The 18,767-nt window shown below is 37.0% G+C and overlaps 1 protein-coding gene and 1 long non-coding RNA gene across 4 annotated transcripts in view; one reads left to right on the top strand and one right to left on the bottom strand.

Moving 5' to 3' along the window:
* The window catches only part of LOC117677316 (uncharacterized), a 68,140-nt gene that overhangs the window by 21,476 nt on the left and 27,897 nt on the right, over positions 1-18,767 (top strand). The window lies entirely within an intron of this gene.
* Positions 1,808-18,277, bottom strand: F13B (coagulation factor XIII B chain). The gene is made up of 11 exons (XM_034437473.2): positions 18,166-18,277; positions 13,946-14,146; positions 13,245-13,442; positions 12,386-12,562; positions 12,087-12,263; positions 9,766-9,945; positions 8,750-8,980; positions 7,565-7,771; positions 4,279-4,461; positions 3,020-3,233; positions 1,808-2,055 (listed from the first exon to the last, which is right to left on the bottom strand). The coding sequence occupies exons 1-11, from the start codon at positions 18,233-18,235 to the stop codon at positions 2,052-2,054; spliced, it is 1,842 nt and encodes a 613-aa protein (XP_034293364.2). The 5' UTR covers positions 18,236-18,277; the 3' UTR covers positions 1,808-2,051.

Here is an 18,767-nt window from a genome sequence, read left to right as displayed (position 1 = left end):
TCTGCGCGGTTCTCTGGTCAGTTCAAGTCCTTCTGGGTCGTCTACGTAGTTTCGCACATGCGCGTTGCTCATTTCTTCTTTGGTGGCGTCGTGGAAGGTTCTCTCCCTTTCAGCTCTCTCGATCCGCTCCTCCTCAGATGAGTCGGTCTCTGGCTCGGTTTTTGGGGTTCTGGTGGTGGCGACGGTTCTTTTCTTCTTTTTGTGTGCGTTGGTATTCGATTTTGTCTGTGGTGTAGGGCGAAATCGGCATGGCTCTCTGGGCTCGGGCGTCGTCGCTTTCGAAGTCAGGATGGGAGCGTGCAGGTCTTGAGTCGCCGGTTTGATTTCTTGCTTCTTCGTAGATGTCTTGGTAATTTTCAGTCTTGGCCCAAAAGCAGCAAAAAGCGTTTTCATTGCTGATTTTACTTGAGATTTTGTTAAATCGTCTTCACTTTCTGATTTTGGATCATCTGAAGAGTTTGAGACTTCTTTCTCACTTTCTTCGTCTGATAGTGTTTTTCGCGCCAGAAATTTTGAACTGAGCGTTTTGATTGGCTCTGCTCCATTCTCTTTTGAAGTTCGTTGAAACCAAGATGGCTGCCATTCAAAATTTCGCGCGGGATCACATCTTTTCTTTTTAACAACTATTTTCTCAGTAGTCATCTCACTTACGGTTTTTTGATCTTTGGGTTTTTCTTTAATGACGTTTTTCTCTCTCGCTGCTCCGCTGTTCTTCAGCATCTCCTGGAGGTCCGCGATGAGACTTTCATCATTCTTTTGGCTTTTTAGTATCTTTAATATCTCTGACCTGAGTTCGTTATTTTCTATTTCGATTTCTTTCTGGTCATTATTTTCACTCATTAGTTCTTCTTCTTCAGTGGTGTATTCTTCGGATTCTCTCGAAATCGCATTGGTGGATTCGTTGATCATCTCTTGATCAGTTTCTATTTCTTTGCTGTAGGCCCTGGTGTTGGGCCTATCTTTCTTGGACATTTTTAATTACTTATTGAGTCAATTAACCATCCTCTGCTATCAGCTTGTTGCAATATTTTCAGGATCAGACTCAATAAAGATAATAGGAGTTAGAGCTTTAAATATATTTCTTTTTAATTATGATAGGCATTCTATATTCACTGAATATCAAGGTAGAAGCGACGAGAATGGTGAGGGTGGCTCCTTATATATACAAGGGGTGGAGCTAGGAATGGGAGTGGTAAGTTATGAATACATTAAAGTCCAAAGAATAAGTTAACCTCTGATGTTCCATATATACATTATTTACACATTGGAGAATAAGGCATTTACATCTGACAAAATCATTCAGATAGGTGTCTCCTTTATTCCTGGAAGTGGAGACTCGGTGTAACGGCAATCTCTCTACCTGAACTGTTGTTCTTGCAATGAACCTCTCAAATCCAATAGCCAAGGTTCTGCTCTTGACTTTTTTCATAATAGAGTTCCTAAATTTCTCTATGCACAATCATAGCAATTTGGGTTCCCACTGGAATTGTACAGTGGATAAAGGTACTTCATGGAAGGCCATTAAGATTTTTGTATGAGAAAAAGTGCATCCTGAGGGGCCTAATACAATATTTTGTTAAGCAAATGTTTTTAACAGGCTTAAGCTCAGAGAATAAGCCTTCACCCTCAAAAGGCTTAATATATAAAATGTCAGTTGTTAAACCTGCTGTTACCGTGTCACATAAGAATACCTGGAGCATGCTGATTAATCTCATATATGAAAAAGTCTTTTAAGGTATATTATTAAGAAGAAAAATAAAAGAATAACTTGGAGGAATTTTGGTATTTTTTTAAAAAATGAAGTGGGTAAATGCAAAGCTGTTTATTGTAATAAATATGAATATTTATTTATCTGAATCCAAATCAGAATTAGTCTTCAAATGATGTTGCATGCTGAAGCCAACAGCTAATCCAATAAACCTGAGTAACTATATCTTCCAGCAGTAAAAAAAAAAAAAAAAAAAAGGTACTATAATGAAAGTTAATTTGCATGCTTCTTGCAACATGAAATGAGGCAGAGAAGTCACTCAAGGTTTTTTTTTTCAATTTTCTTATCTAAAGAAAAACAAAATATGTTAAGCATTACTTACAAAGAGACACAGAGTATATAATTATAACCAGTACTTCTAAAACTTGGTTTAGAATATAAGATTAATTATTCATAAGTGAGAAAACAGCAGTACTGCTCAGCTCAAAAAAGAGATTATATAAACCATTGTAACTTCCAAATAACCTATTGCAAAATTTTGCATTTTCTGTCAACTGATCTCTCATCTAAAAAAAAAAAAGAGGAAGAATTTTATATCAATAAGGTTTTTTTTCATATTCTTGAACAGACTGACACTATCTCCTGCTTTAATTTCATTTTATGTACCCATACTAGAATACCTTCCCTTTCTCTATTTTACAAGGTGCTTTATACAATTACAAGATACATTGTATAAATATCCATCAAGTCTTCTACATCAAGCTAAATCCTGTAAGAGATACTTAATTTAATAGAGTAGAACATATCTGTTTTTAATATTGCCAATAATTCAGGTTCAACGGAGCTTTGATAAATTAAAAAATAAAAAACTTCTATTTTTCTAATTATGGCAGAATGAAAGAAACCAAACAGGAAGTCTTTGGAAATTGATATTTTTGAGGTAGCAATAAATAAGTGCTTGAACACTTTGGATAAATATATTAAATATACATTGTCCCCAGGGGTTGGTTCTACTTACCTTTACAACCGGTTCGCAACGGGAGCATGCGTGCGTGCTCCCTTTGCTCTCTCTTTCTCTTGTGCTTCTGCACATGCGCAAATCATCCATTATGATGTCCGGCCGGGTGGGTGGAACCTCTCGCCAATTTTACTACCGGTTCGCAAGAACCAGAGAGAACCAGGAGCCAACCACCACTGATTGTCCCAATATCATTTTTAGCCAATATACCCAAATCCTTAAAATACATTTGAATAAGGAAAACATAGGACTACATAAGTATGAAAATACGCTGCAGATAATGTTTTGCTTACCTTTGATTCCTAACGCATTGTGGGTAAAATAGTTGTCCATTCTGGCATTGTACTCTAAATTCAGAGGGTGAATTTGATAGAGGTCCTGTAGAGTGATATGCTTTGCATACAAATTCAACAAATTCTCCATGAAGAAAATAAGGTCGATTGTCAAAACTCCATCTCAAAAGCAAATTATTTTTTGCCATCTCTTCCTGTGACAAGGTGCATGGCTCTTTAGAAAATAAACACAATATTATTATTTTTTACCATACCATGAAATTTAATAGAACATTTCCCTTAGATACCAGGATTCTTTTTATACTGCATCTGATAAAATGTAAATATTATTGAACTACAACTTCATAAATCAGAATTAATAAGAGCTTATTTTCACTCCATTAGATTGCTAATTTGAAGATAAAGTTAATATTCATTGTTCTGTTTCTTGTCTGGACTACCTCAAAGGGCTAACACCACTGCTGTGAGTCAGGCCTTAAAATAATCTAAGTGAGATCAGATCTATGATTTGCATTGTGGCTATGAACTTCTGAGCTGCTTCCTGCTCCATATTTAGGAAGAGAAAGTTGAAGTCCCCCAAATAGAGTCTGGGGAACTCTAACACCAACATCGAGCAGCTCAGGCAGGGAATCTGAACAAGACAGTACAACAACAATTAAGTTGATCTCTAGAAATCAATCTTATCAGTGGGGCCTCACAGCTGATTATCTGTGGGGCAGTGCCTCTGAAAGTCAACAGCATCTCTCAGATGACAATAGATATTCCATCACCAAGAGTGGCAACTAGAGCCATGCTTGAAACCCAGATAGTCTCATTTCTGAGATGGGAATATACTCCTTCATGCCCAAGCAGATTTCACTAATACATGGTAAATCAACCCTCTCATCCATTATCAAATCATGAATCAGGGAGATATTATTACAATCAGGGAAACATTATTACAAACCCAGGTTACTGAAGCTTCAATAATTTAACATTCAAGCTGCACGCAGAATGATAATCACATTTCTCAAGAGCAGTCTCACTGTTGTTATATACCAAATCTGAGCTTTCATTCCAGTGCTACAAAGGATGACTGCAACATCTAATTCATTGCCATGTAATACAGTTGAGCAATTGGAAAACTTTATATTGAGGGCCCTCCATTTAGACATGAAGACACAAATGCTTTTCTAAAATGTATTGAAACGCATTGAAGCTCCATGTTTATTTGGTATCTATTTGCATTGTGTTATAATGATAACACTACTATACAATACCTATACAAGCAGGTGGAGTAGTCCATTGGCTTCTTGAACAAAACACTGTTATGGAACCTTGCAAAACATGATATTCATTGCAACTGTATTGTATTGTTGAACCATCTTCATAGTTTTCTGTTAATGAGCCCATAACAACCCCATTTTCTATGGAAGGTGGAGGGCCACAGTTAGCACTTAAGCCTGCAAAACACAGTAGAAAAAATAAAGGTAGCATAAGACAGTAATGTTTATGGATAAAATCAGTTTTAAAATTGAGAGAGGAAAGGTGCTTTTGCACAAATTTTCTCCTGCAATCCTTATTTTATAGAGTAGTAAACTATAAAATTGGGGTAAAATGCCTCCCCATTCAAAGTGAGAGGTAGAGTTATCATTCTGATTTTATATATATTATTATCAATGTTTTTATATAAAAAAGTAACTTTTAGATGCACATAACTGGTGAATCTCATTACTGTAATACAATTATTGAACTTTTTAACCACCATCCATGTTTGCAATTGGTTCTGTCAACTCATTCATTAAGCAATGCAATCTTTGCTTAAGCAAAATCACATTACTTGCTTGAAATTTTACTTTTTCTGTGCTTTGCAGCATAAGAAAGATATGGTCCCAAACAGCTGGATGAGCCCAAACAGCAAGGAAAGTTTTCAGAAATTGATTCCTGAGGAAGTCAGATAAAAGGGCAAATCCCTTTTCTGCATTCCCCCATAATTTCCAGCACTGGAAAAACGAGTAAGAACAGAAGTGCTGTCTATATTTACATAAAAGAATAAGCATGCACACAGTGGGCAATATACATTGAAACAAATGCACTTGCATTGGCTGTTTGCCTAGAACACCATGCACCATGGATACCTTTTGTGACCACAGACCATGGCCATGGAGCCACAAGACATAACTCAAAATTTAAATCATAACATTTCTTTAAGTCTTCGCAGACCCCCTATGATAGTGCAGCCCACCCAGAGATCTGCAGACCACAGGTTCAGAACCACTGGCCTAGCATGCTTGCAACTGCAAGCCACAAGCCCCTTAGGAGGCACGCAAACCTTTACTGTGAAACTGGTTAGGCATCCGCTGCCAACCAGCCCATGATTCTAATTAATTAATTAAGATCACAGAGCTGAGCTTATTATCTTGTGGTTAATACATTTTAGGGACATACTGCATGTCCCTAAGGAGAGGAAAGCAGCCCACTTATTTATGCAATCTCTTTGCTCTGCAAAGGGGCAGAAGAATGCTTAGGCACAGGACAATGCATAGTAACATTGTAATGGTGAACACCTGAAGGAGAGGGTGGGGCTGCAAAAGTAATAAACATGGACATTGGTTGCATAATTAGAATAGAATAGAATAACAGAGTTGGAAGGGACCTTGGAAGTCTTCTAGTCCAACCCCCTGCTTAGGCAGGAAACCCTATACCATTTCAGACAAATGGTTATCCAATCTCTTTAAAACTTCCAGTGTTGGAACATTTACAACTTCTGGAGGCAAGTTGTTCCACTGATTAATTGTTCTAACTATCAGGAAATTTCTCCTTAGTTCTAGGTCTCCCATCCATTGTATCTTGTCTTGCCTTCTGTTGCTTTCGAAAATAAGTTGACTGCCTCTTCTTTGTGGCAGCCCCTGAGATACCGGAACACTGCTATCATGTCATCCCTAGTCCTTTTCATTAAACTAGACATACTCAATTCCAGCGACTGTTTCTTTATATGTTTTAGACTCCAGTCCCCTAATCATCTTTGTTGCTCTTCTCTGTACTCTTTCTAGAGTCTAAACATCTTTTTTACATCATTACAAAACTGGATGCAGTAGTCCAAGTGTGGCCTTACCAAGGCATTATAAAGTGGTATTAACATTTCACGTGATCTTGATCCTATCTCTCTGTTTATGTAGCCTACAACTGTGTTGGCTTCAGCACACTGCTGGCTCATATTTAAATAGTTGTCCACTAGGATTCCAAGATCCCTCTCACAGTTACTATTATTGAGCCACGCACCATTTATACTGTACCTACACATTCTGTTTTTCTTGCCTAAATGTAGAACCTTACTTTTTTTTCACCATTGAATTTAATTTTTATTTATTTATTTGTTCCTATTTCTATACCGCCCTTCCCCAATAGGACTCAGGGCGGTGAACAGCCAAAGTAAAAAACAGAACATACAAAATTTAAAAACAGTTTAAAATAATTAAATATTTTGGCCATAAATTAAAACAACCCAATTTAAAATCAATTTAAAATTTAACTCAAGCCAGCCCAGCTAGTTGAAATAAATGGGTTTTCAGGGCCCGACATTTATTGTACGTATCTCTGGGGGGAGGTTGTTCCAGAGGGTGGGCGCCGCCACAGAGAAGGCTCTCCCTCTGGGAGTCGCCAGCTGACATTGTCTGGCGGATGGCACCCTGAGGAGGCCCACTCTGTGCGAGCGTACTGGCCGGTGGGAGGCTTTGGTGGCAGAAGGCGGTCTCGTAAGTACCCCGGCCCTAAGCCATGGAGCGCTTTAAAGGTGGTCACCAACACCTTGAAGCGCACCCGGAAGACCACCGGGAGCCAGTGCAGCTCGCGCAGGAGAGGTGTCGCATGGGAGCGCCTCGTCGCTCCCATAATCCCCCGCGCGGCCGCGTTCTGGACCAGCTGGAGCCTCCGGGTGCACCCCAGGGGGAGCCCCATGTAGAGAGCGTTGCAGTAGTCCAGGCGGGAAGTGACGAGTGCCTGAGTGACTGTGCGTAGGGAGTCCCGATCTAGAAAGGGGCGTAACTGGCGTATCAGGCGGACCTGATAAAAAGCCCCCCTGGCCACGGCCGTCAAATGATCTTCTAAAGACAGCCGTGCATCCAGGAGGACGCCCAAGTTACGAGCCCTCTCCGTGGGGGGGAGTGATTCGCCCCCAGTAGCCAGCGATGGCATCAGCTGGCTATATTGGGACACCGGAAGCCACAGCCACACGGTCTTGGAGGGGTTGAGTCGGAGCCTGTTTCTCCCCATCCATATTTTGTTAGATAGTGCCCAATGTTCAAGTCTGTCAATATCCTTCTATATCTTAAACCTATCTTCTGGAGTTTTGGCTATACCTGCAAGTTTGGTGTTGTCTGTTTGATGGGTTCCCCATCTATCCCCTCATCCAAATCATTGATGAAGATGTTGAAGAGTACTGTGCCTAAAACAGCTTTTTCATCATACTTTTTCATCACTGTCATAACTGTAAATAGTTGCTATCTGAGAATGTTGGAATTTGCCAAACTCCAGATAAAACTTTTGTTAAGAACAGCATCATTTTACCTTTGGAAATACACTGAGGGTATCTCAATTGTCCATCATTACATTGCACCAGCAATTTGGATTCTGACACTAAGGGTGGCAAAACATATCCTGGTTTACATACAAATTCAATAAAATCACCATGCATGAAATACCATTCTTCTTCAAGCTTCCATTTCATTTCTAGGTTGTAATTGCCAGCAATTTCTTCTCTAGCTAAACATGGCTCTGTAAGGCAAGAGTTAACAATAATGTATTAAGTTCTGTGATTAAAAAATTATTGATACTCAGTAATTACCAAGGCACAAATCTAGTTGATTGTTGATATTGGGAGATGGGAAAGGGAAACATTCTTCATTTATGGTTAACAATGATTTGTTGCCTTTTATAGTCTCCTCCCTTAGAGAGTAAAGCTTTGTGGTGATCAACAGAATCATGATCCCCAGTATAAAAAAACAAACTGATTAATCCTTTCATGTATCATTCACATTGCAGTAGCTCAATCCATAACACAAAATGTATAATGGGCAGAGTTTATCTATTGTTAGCTATTTCTTATTAAATGAAAGTATGTTAATTGGGATAACCAAACAGTATGTTCAGATACATGTTGAATATTAATTATGCTGGTCAAATGTTGTGTTTTAATCACACTTAGAGCAATCAGTTTTCAAATGGTTTAGGAGAAGAAATTTTTGGAGAAAAACAACTATTATACTTTTAAAGAATAATTATCAGGTTTATAGAAACGTAATGCTGCATGTTTATTTAGCCTAATTTGTAAATAAACATTTCATAGAACAGTAATATGCTATAGTGGTCTTTCAATCTAATATCTTTCATCTGCAATATATAAGTAGGATTAGGCATCCAAGGATACACTGTTGATGCAGAATAATATAACATGTCATTTTATATAAAATAAAAAGATATATATGGCCATATGGGGGATGGGAACTTTTAATACAAAGTTCTGAGCTCATTCATCATACTTGGGGAAAATGTCCATGATAACCGGTTTTCAATATTCCTGTAGTACATATCTGCTGTCTAGAAATATTTCAGATCTTGAATGAAAGCTGGCAAATATGTTAAAATTTAAAAATATTAAGATCTGGCATTACATCATTCATTTATTCAGGATTTCACAGAATTCTTCAATTTAATCATTTATATAATGTATCCTATTTATTCTTCAAAGCTTACCTAAACAAGTTGGTGGCTCAGTCCAAGTTCCATGGATACAATGAACTGTACTGGATCCTTTCATTATATGTAAGGGACGACATGCATATTCCACTAAAGATCCAGGGCTGTAACTTGCCAACTGACCAATATCATTAACAGTAATACTATTTTTAACTACAGGAGGGGAATTGCAGTTCCCACCAGTTTCTACAGTCCGATAATCTTCTGTGGTCAATGCCCTGCCCACATCTGAGAAATAAAAATGATGGAAAGAGAAGTACAACAATAACAATTTAATGATGTTCAACTATACTTTATCAAAATTATTACATACAGTAAATGGCATTTCAATCCTTTTGCATTTTTAAGTTACAAATTTCCTTTTTCTCTTTCTCAACATGTTAGCTTGAAGTTAACAAAGTCATAACTAGGAAAATTCAGAACTCAGCAAAAGGATGTGCTTCTACTGCCTCTCTGTAGAAATCAGGGTCCAATCATTTGCAAAGTGCAAAGATGTCTGACTGCCTTCGCAGCATTTATTGCTTTTATACAGTTTTTACAAGCAGAGAAAGGCAAACTAGCGACAGTGTTTTTATGGTAGATACTACTCGCCTCCCTTAAGATGCCATCCTCCTGATGGTGAAAGCAAGGTGAGATAATACAGACCAGAGCCAGAATGAGATCATATAGGCATGCAAGATACATAGGCATCTGAGGTGCGGCAGTGTGCTGCGCACAGCCTGATACCATGACCTTTAACATCTACACCTCTCTGACATAGAAAAGGGACAGTTTTTAGTTCTGGGAATAAAGATATTATTACAGAAATAATATCATCTGAATCTCTTGGATAGATAGAACTAGCTATCCAGAATGTCTGATATCTAGAATATTCTATTTTGGATGACTAAATATCCCTGAATGCATATCACATTTATATTTGAAAAGAAAATACACAACATAGGCATTACACTATATAGTAAAATTCCATCTTCCATTATATAATTATCTAACATCAATATTTAGAGTCAGACCTATGCACTTGGGAGGTGAAGTCCATTTCCCATTCTCACATCGGATTTCTCTAGTTCCATTAAGCTGGAATGAACGCTCACACTGATAATGTATTACATCCCCCTGACGATAGGTTCTTAAATTGGTTAGCAATTTGGTATTTGGGGGCTGAGGTGGGGGAGGGCATTTGTTTCTTCTTTCTGTAATCAGAATAATAAATAATAGCAAAATACCATTTTGTTTTAGTAAAAGTTTTACAGTATATTCTTTCAGAAAAGCCATGTCCAAAGAAATCTGGACAAAATAATCATTATTTTTATCTAGGGAAAAAAAAAATCAAGCACATCGCTTTTACTACACTTTTCAAAGATAATAAGCGAAGCAAAATCAAAGTAGCCATCACAGACCTCCAGGTAACCAAAATGTGAAACACACCTACTTGAAAAAAATAATTGTAAGGGTTAACATGCTATATATAGAAAAGGAGCATTTGGTTTATGCTCTTCATTTAATGATTCAGTATAATTTTTCCCTCCTAACTATTTCTGCAACATATTTAAAGCAAATTACATAATTAGTGATTTTGGTGAAGCTCAGGGAAAAGGAATACATTGTATAATGAAAGTATTAATGGAGGTTGTTCTACCAAATTGGAGGCTCACATATGGCTGGTAGACTTAACTCTATGGTTAAAGCTTAACTCTTGTCAATTAAACAAGGTTGCTCTAACTTCTACTCTGTCCCCAGAGTTTTAACTGTTTGCAGGCTAGGCCTTTTGAGAAGCAAGTCCTTATTGTTAATGGCAAAATGACCTATTCTTTAAATCCTGGAATCAAATCTGATTCTGAAGCTAGCCAGATATATTCCTGCCTGACTAATCTCAAAGTGGATTTAACATCTGCTCTGTTAGAAGGCAAATTTAAAGGACATCCTATGAGGAGAGCACTTGCCTGTTTGAACTTTAAATATAGCATGGGACTGGGTTATTTGAGAGACTGTCCAGGGGTGAGCTCCTGGGGGTTCAACAGGGTTTGGGTGATCCTCTAGACAAAGATGTCTGGGGTTCAGTGAACCCCCAAATTCCATCCCTGGCAGGCCACCCCTCCCCTCCCCTGAGTCTCCACATGGCCCATTCATCATTCCAGGTAACTGCAGGGGCTGCGCAGGGGGTCTGGGAGGGCAAAAAAGGGCCTGCCGGAGGTTCCAGAAGTCCAGAAACGGGCTTATTTCCGGCCTCCGGAGGGCCTCCGGATGCTGGGGGAAGCAGTTTTCACTTTCCCGGAGGCTCGAGAAGGTGAAAAGCCTCTGGAGGGTGAAAAGCGCCCCATCTCCCATGCAGGCAGCCAACTAGGCCACACCCACCATGCCATGCCCACCTAGCAATGGGGCAGTGAACCCATTGCTAAAGGATCTGAAGCCCACTCTTGGACTGTCTCTTCCCAATCACATCTACCCATCCCATCAGGACTGGCAAGAAAGGCATGTTGCAGGTCCTATCCACAAAGGAAGTTCATCTGATGGGACCCAGTAGGAGAGGCTTTTCTGCTGTGGCACCCACCCTGTGAATGACCATTCCCCCTAAGATTGACCCTGACCTTGCTGACTTTACTGAAGGGCCTGAAAACATGTGGCTGTGGGAATCCAGTAACGTGCAGTAGGCATGGAGCCTGCAAAGTGGCTCTGTTGCTAGGGAAATTGAATGAACTGTCTTGCAGATGGATTTCTAAATGACTTTCAATTTTTTTATTGTCTTTAATAGATTTTTGTTAAGTATTTTTCTTGTTTTGTGTGCCAGAGTCAAGTTTGTGAGATGGGCAATTACCGTATTTTTCGGAGTATAAGACGTACCTTTTCCCCCCCAAAAAGAGGGTGAAAATCTGGGCCCGTCTTATACTCCGAAAGTAGCCCCGCCCAGCTTCTCAAATGGAGGTTTCAGAGGCTGAAAAAAGCATCAAAAACAAAGCTTTAGAAAAGAAGCCCCCAAACAGAGCTTCAGAGGCTTTTTTTTTCTGAAGATCTGTTTCGGAGGTTTTCAGAGGCAGGAAAAAAAGTTTTTTCTGAAACAGAGTTTCAGAAGTTTCAGATGCAGAAAAAAAAAGCAAAAAAACAAAAAACAAAAAACAAGGCAGAGAGCTCACAACCAAGGAACCTGTTGCTAAAATTCAGCTGATTGGAAGTATTCCGGGAGGCTGATCCACCTGCCAATCAGCTTTTTTCTTATTTTCCTCCCCAAAAACTAAGGTGCATTTTATATTCCAGTGTGCCTTATACTCCGAAAAATATGGTATACAAATTTACCAAACAAAGTTATAGGGATCTATGAATAGTACAAAAGAAGTACCTTCACATATTGGAAATTCTGGATCCCAGCCAAAGTAATAACACTGAATTAACTCAGATCCTCTTAAAGTATAACCTTCCAAACAGATAATCTGAATTACATCTCCTTCTTCATAAATGCTTTTCTTGGGATAAACTTTTCCATGTTCAACAGGATTTGGAGATGAACACTCTAATTCTAAAAAGCAAGGCAAAATAAGAATGCACATGAATAAGTGATATATTTTTCATTGTTGACAGATAGCGCCTAGTTAGCAATGTTGTTTTTGGCCTAAAGCAAAGTCCTGTAAATTAACTTACTAGTACATTTGGGAACAAGCGACCACCCTTGAATCTGACACAGCACTTCTTCTGTTGTGTTTCCTCCAGCTGTAACATATCCATCCAGGCATTCATATTTGAGCTTGTCATTCACACTGAACACTCTCTGCACTGTATGATAGTGACCATATAACAGATCTGGAGCTAAGCAAGTCCCTGAAAACAAATGGCAGAAAAACCAAACAGGCATTGAAAAAAGAGAAGAGGAAAAATAGGTTGTGCAGAAAACAATACAAGATACAGATGTCATTATATTTGTTGTTGTTGATATTTTTAATTCACTGACACTTTAAGTTATTTTGAGAGAAGCCTAAATATGGAAGCAATGAGTTAGGCATAAATTAAGACAGGTATAGCAGAGTCAAAATAACTCAGAATGCTTTTTTCCAGATTAATTGACTTCAGCTAATTAATTAAAGGTCAGCTTTAATTCTATTGGTCTCTTGGGTTATTTGGCAGGTTCTGTGCAAGTAGCTCCAAGCCTGGCCAGAACTGCATCCTCAATCTTTGCAAGATTTTTTATCTTGGGGACGATGGGTGTTAAAGGATGAAAAGTTTTGCAACTTTCAGGAGGTGAGGAAGGAAGGAAGGAAGGAAGGAAGGAAGGAAGGAAGGAAGGAAGGAAGGAAGGAAGGAAGGAAGGAAGGAAGGAAGGAAGGAAGGAAGGTTTTCTAGGTTTACTGCCAGCTTCCCACAAGGAAATTCAATGGGAAAGACAATAGGAAGTTGGAAGACTCTTCCAGTCTCATGATTTTTTTTATCCACCTCTGGTCATTCAGTTTTTTTAAACGAAATATCTTTGAAACAATGACCCAATGGGTCATGGGTTTAATATTACCTAAAGGTTCTTTAGTGGCTTCCATACACTGTGGCTGAACTGACCATCCATCTTGAAGACATTGTATATTTGCATCCCTCTTGCCTTCTGGAGTTTGGTAGCCTGAATGGCAACTATATTTTAAGTTTTCCCAGATGTCGTAAGACAATTTTATATCAGCAAAAACACCATTATCTAAAGTAGGTTGGACGCATTTCTCTTTAGTGTGTTAAAGAAAAAGAGGAGAAAAATGTTATATTTTTTCCTTTGTTCATAAAAATTAAACTCTTACATGGCAAGAATTATATTATAAAAAGGACCCATAGTCACTTAACCAAATTCCATACATGAAGAAGCCATGTTAATAGCTTGAGAAATCTACAGAGTTTCCTTGCTTAATTACTCGATACTTAACAACTATTCAAAGTTACAACAAAACTCCCCCAAAAGGTACTTATCACCCATTCTGCCATATCCACCCATACTGTCAAGTGATTACATTTCAGATGCTTGGCATCTAGCTCACATTTGCAATCAGTTGCAGCATCCCATGGACACAACAGCAACCTGGAACTTTTTTGTCAGTTATTTAACTATCAAATTATGTATACAGATTGCTCATTCTAGCTATACTTTATATATAACATTCAAATTTTCTTATCATATGAAGAATACAACATTTCTTTTCTAACCAGACTAGAAAGATAAGGATGTAGACTTACTGTAACATTTGGGGACTGGTGTCCAGCCTTCATTGGTGCAATTTACCCTTCCATTTTGACTTCCAGTTTCAGCTGAATACCCAGCCAAGCAGGTATATGTGAGCTTTTCGCCTTTCTTCATTGGAAAATAATAATTTTTAAAACTATAATAATATAGTGCAATCCTTCCATTTTCTATATTGGGGAACTCACAAGCTTTGTCTAGAAGAAATATATTAATATTCAAGTAGGAAGAAATGAAAAAATATACTCTTCAAACCACTTCATTTCAACCAAGGACAGTAGGCAAATGAAAAAAAAGACTGAAACTCATGTCTTTAAAATATGTTATCAGTGACTATGCTCAGAAGAATCCAGCTGAATACATCGTTTCTACTTCATGACTCAAATTTTGACAAAAACCCTCCTATATATATGTAGGTTTGCTCACTTTATAAGATCTAAACATTCTGGAAAGTGAAGTTGTTAAAAGTATGTTAGAACCTAATGAATAAATACCAGTCCTTTAAAAAATCTTACAAAACAAGAATCTGTAAACAAAAACAATTTAAACAGATGCTAGAAAAGAAACTAGAATTATTTTTCAAAATAAATAAAAAAGAGGACACTTCCTTACAGAACACTTGGGATAGAGCAAAAGCATATATAAGAGGTCTGACCATAGCATATATAGGGAAAAAGAATGAAGAAAAGAAACAACAGGCAGATAATCTGTACCAAGAATTAAAAAATATAGAACATAAACTGCAACAATATCCGCATAGTAAAAAAATAAAAGAAGAATGGAAAATAATCAAACATAATTTAAATCTGATAAACCAAAAGGAATTAGCTTGGAAAATAAAAATGGCCAAACAGAATTACTTTGAGTTCACGAACAAAACTGGGAGATGGCTGGCCTACAGACTGAAAAGAGATAAAGATAAAAGGATGATACACCAATTTAGAGATGCAAATGGAGAAATCCAATACATTAGGAAAGCGAAAAAAGAAATTATTCAAACATTCTATGCAAACTTATATAAACAGGAAGAAGTAGAAGATGAAAAGATAAAACAATACATAAAAAGATCAGATATTCCAGTAAATACAGATGAACAGAGAGAAATGTTAAATAGGCCAATAACAAAGATGGAATTGCAAGCTGCTCTGAAAAAACAAAAAAATAACAAAACTCCAGGACCAGACAGCATACCGATGGAATTATACAAAACTACACAAGAAATATTGGGAGAGATCATGCTGGAACTATACAATGAGGCCTTAGAGAAGACAAAAATCCCATTAACTTGGACGGAAGCCATAATTACAATCATACCTAAAGACGATACTGATCACCAATTAATCCAAAACTATAGACCAATATCTCTATTGAACACAGATTATAAAGTATTTGCAATAATTATAGCGGAAAGAATTTAAAAAGTACTGAATAATTATATTCATATGGACCAAAATGGATTTCTGCCGGGTCGCCAAATTAAAAACAACATGAGAGTAATAATAAATGCACTTGAATATTACGAAGCACATCCGGAAAAACAAGCTTCGCTGGTTTTCCTTGATGCCCAAAAAGCATTTGACAATTTAAATTGGAAATTTTTAAAAGGGCAATTAGAGAGCATGCAATTCTGAACAAATTTCGAAAAAATTATTGGAGAAATATATACCAAACAAACAGCAAAAGTAATTTTGAATGACGACATGACCGACCAATTTGATATAACAAAAGGGGTTAGACACGGCTGCCCACTTTCTCCGCTCTGTATATTTTAACACTGGAAATTTTGCTAAAAAAAATTAGGGAAGACCAGGAAATTAAAGGGTTAAAAATAAGACGAGAGGAGTACAAGGTTCAGGCTTTTGCTGATGACCTTGTATTCATAGCGGAAGAGCCACTAGAAGTAGTGCCAAAGCTGTTTAAGAAAATTGAAGAATTTGGAGAGGTGGCCGGCCTAAAAATAAACAGGAATAAATCGAAACTACTATTAAAAAACCTTACGAAGTCCCAAGAGATAGAACTGGAGAACAAGATACAAATCCAAGCAACAAAAAAAAAATAAAATACTTAGGGATCTGGCTCTCACCAAAAACTTCATCAATAAGAGAAAATAATTATGATAAATTAGTGATACAGATAAAAGAAGATTTGGATAATTGGAAAAACCTATAGATCTCCTTAATGGGAAGAATCTCCACTATTAAAATGAACACCTTACCAAAACTGTTATATTTGTTCCAAGTTGCGCCAATAAGTTAGAGAAAAAATTCTTTGAAACTTTAAATAAGATTATTTCTAAATTTATATGGCAGGGGAAACGACCACGAATAAAATTGAAGTTACTCCAGGACACCAAGGACAGAGGGGGAACAGCACTCCCAGATTGGGAACTTTACTATCAAGCGGCAGTGTTATCATGGGTCAAAGATTGGATGGATCTGAAAAACAGTGGATATTAACAATAGAAGGCCACGATTTACAACTAGGCTGGCACTCCTTTTTATGGGACGAAAAACATAAAACACATACTTACTTCAAAAGACACACACTTAGGAACACATTACTATTAATCTGGCTCAAAATTAAAAAACAACAGTATACAAAAATCCCGACTTGGCTTTCACCATCAGAAGCATTAAGGCATCCAAACCTAATAGAACCCACAGATATAATTAGATACAAAGACTTAATTGATTACCAAGGGAAATTGAAAACTAAACAACAATTGGAAACAGACTTAAACAGAGAAATAGATTGGTGGACCTTCTCACAGATTCAATCAAAACATAAGGAATATATAAAGTCATATGAAATTTACAAAGAAAAACAAGAGTTAGATAAAATCATACTAGATTCAGAAGAGAAACTAATTGGTAAAATCTATAAATTCCTGTTGCGATATAAATTGGAGGAGGAAACAGTTAAGAATACGATGATTAAATGGATGCAAAACTTTAAATATACAACAGACTTGGAGAAATGGGAAGAACTTTGGCAACTGAACACAAAAATAACATTAGCGGTGGCATACAAGGAAAACCAGCTGAAGATGTTTTACAGGTGGCACATGTCGCCTACAAGACTAGCTAAAATACACCCGAATAATAGTGTGCTATGTTGGAAATGTAAAAACCCACAAGGTACCTTTTACCATCTATGGTGGACGTGCCCGGCAGCAAAGAAATTTTGGTCCAACATTAAGAAATGGCTGGAACAAATCACCAAACTACAAATAGAGAAGAAGCCAGAAACTTTCCTGTTAGGAATTTTCACCAAAACATACCCTAAAGAAATAAAATATTTGCTGATACATATTCTAACGGCAGCGCGGATAACGTATGCCAAGAACTGGAAACAGGAAAAAATTCCAATGAAAGAAGAAGTAATGGACAAAATTACACAGTGTGCCGAAATGGATATGCTAACAAAGGAGTTAAAGGAAAAGGAAGAGACAGAGTACTATAAAATATGGGATAAGTGGTATCAATGGCATAACTCCACTAACAAAGGAATACATTTAGAAGAAGGATAGGATAAAAGTGTAAATATGTATATAAATAACTTCCTATGGGCAGACAAATCTGTAGAGGGAAACCTAAAATGAAAGGCATAATCCAAATATACAGTACATAGACTAATAAGGGGGAATTCTTAGGGGAAGAAGAGAATGGGGAGGGAGAAATAGAAAAAGAAAACCAAGGGAAAGACCAAGGGAAATAAGTACAACTGTATTAACTGAAGGACCAATACGAAACAAAGCTTCAAAAGATTAATTTATTTACGTGTTGTTTGTTGTGTAAATGTTTTTATATGTTTTTATATGTGTTTTAATAAAGTTTACAATTTTTTTTAAAAAAAATCTTACAAAACAATGCAATTAAAATGCTCGTTTGTGAGGCTTATTGTATAATGATGTTATATCCCGATAAATATGATCTTCTATTTACCATGTTTCCCTCACTCACTCACACACACACACACACACACAAAACTTGGTTAAGATTAAATTGTTATCCAAAATCTTTTGATTGTTAACACAACTTTCAGCCTCTCAAGATGCATGCAATTATACATTTTTACATATATTCTTAAAAATAAAGACGTAATCAGAAGGGGATGATACACACATCACTTTTTAAGCTAGGACATCAGTATCTACTGCCTTACAATTCTTGAAAAAGTAGTGACATTTTAACCACAACATATATTTGATTTTTACCTTCAGCAAGAAGTTTCCTTATTGCAGCAAACATTATTAGAAATGAAAACATCCACCTTTTATACCCCATCCTGAGTGTTTTCCTGGCAAGTTTGTATTATCCCACTTTTGGTAGTTTACTCCATTTCTGAAGTCAGTTCAGTTAATAATTTATAGGAGATCATGACAGACCGGAAGGTTTCAGAAGGTAAATTGAAAGATTATTTCTTAAACAGCTACTCAGTCTAGGTAATGACTGAGGCCTCAGATTCAATCAAAAATGACTCAGATTTAATCTTAATTAACTCATTTTAATCAAGCTGGGACATTCATATTATATGAATGTCCCATTCTTCTGTATTTACTCCTAGACTGGCATAAAATACTTTTATTGAAATCCATATCATTTTTACTTCTTTGGCTTGCCAGCTATATGAAGTTTGACAGGTAAAAACTGTTCTTTTCACTATGACTTTATTCCCCAAATAGAATTATGTATATCTACATCTAAGTTGTAGGAAGGCAGTATCTCCTTTAGGATATTTCACAATATACCATTACAAGTTCTACAAATGTAACATTAAAAGTGTGGGAAAATATTTAATTACTAATTCATAATAATT

This window comes from Pantherophis guttatus, chromosome 3 (genome assembly GCF_059756535.1).
Source record: "Pantherophis guttatus breed Tessera chromosome 3, ASM5975653v1, whole genome shotgun sequence".
Taxonomy (NCBI): Eukaryota; Metazoa; Chordata; class Lepidosauria; order Squamata; family Colubridae; genus Pantherophis; species Pantherophis guttatus.
Note: the sequence above shows the minus strand (reverse complement) of the source record. Positions and strands in the feature narration are given on the sequence as shown.

What these genes read in the sequence shown, in the direction of transcription:
- F13B (XM_034437473.2), bottom strand. Translation starts at nt 18,235, where the DNA reads ATGGGGTATAAAAGGTGGATGTTTTCATTTCTAATAATGTTTGCTGCA. An exon ending in AGCCACTAAAGAACCTTTAG is followed by an intron (nt 12,563 to 13,244) that starts GTAATATTAAAC and finishes ATTTGTTTTCAG; the next exon opens with GGACTTGCTTAGCTCCAGAT. An exon ending in AGAATTTCCAATATGTGAAG is followed by an intron (nt 9,946 to 12,086) that starts GTACTTCTTTTG and finishes TTCTGATTACAG; the next exon opens with AAAGAAGAAACAAATGCCCT.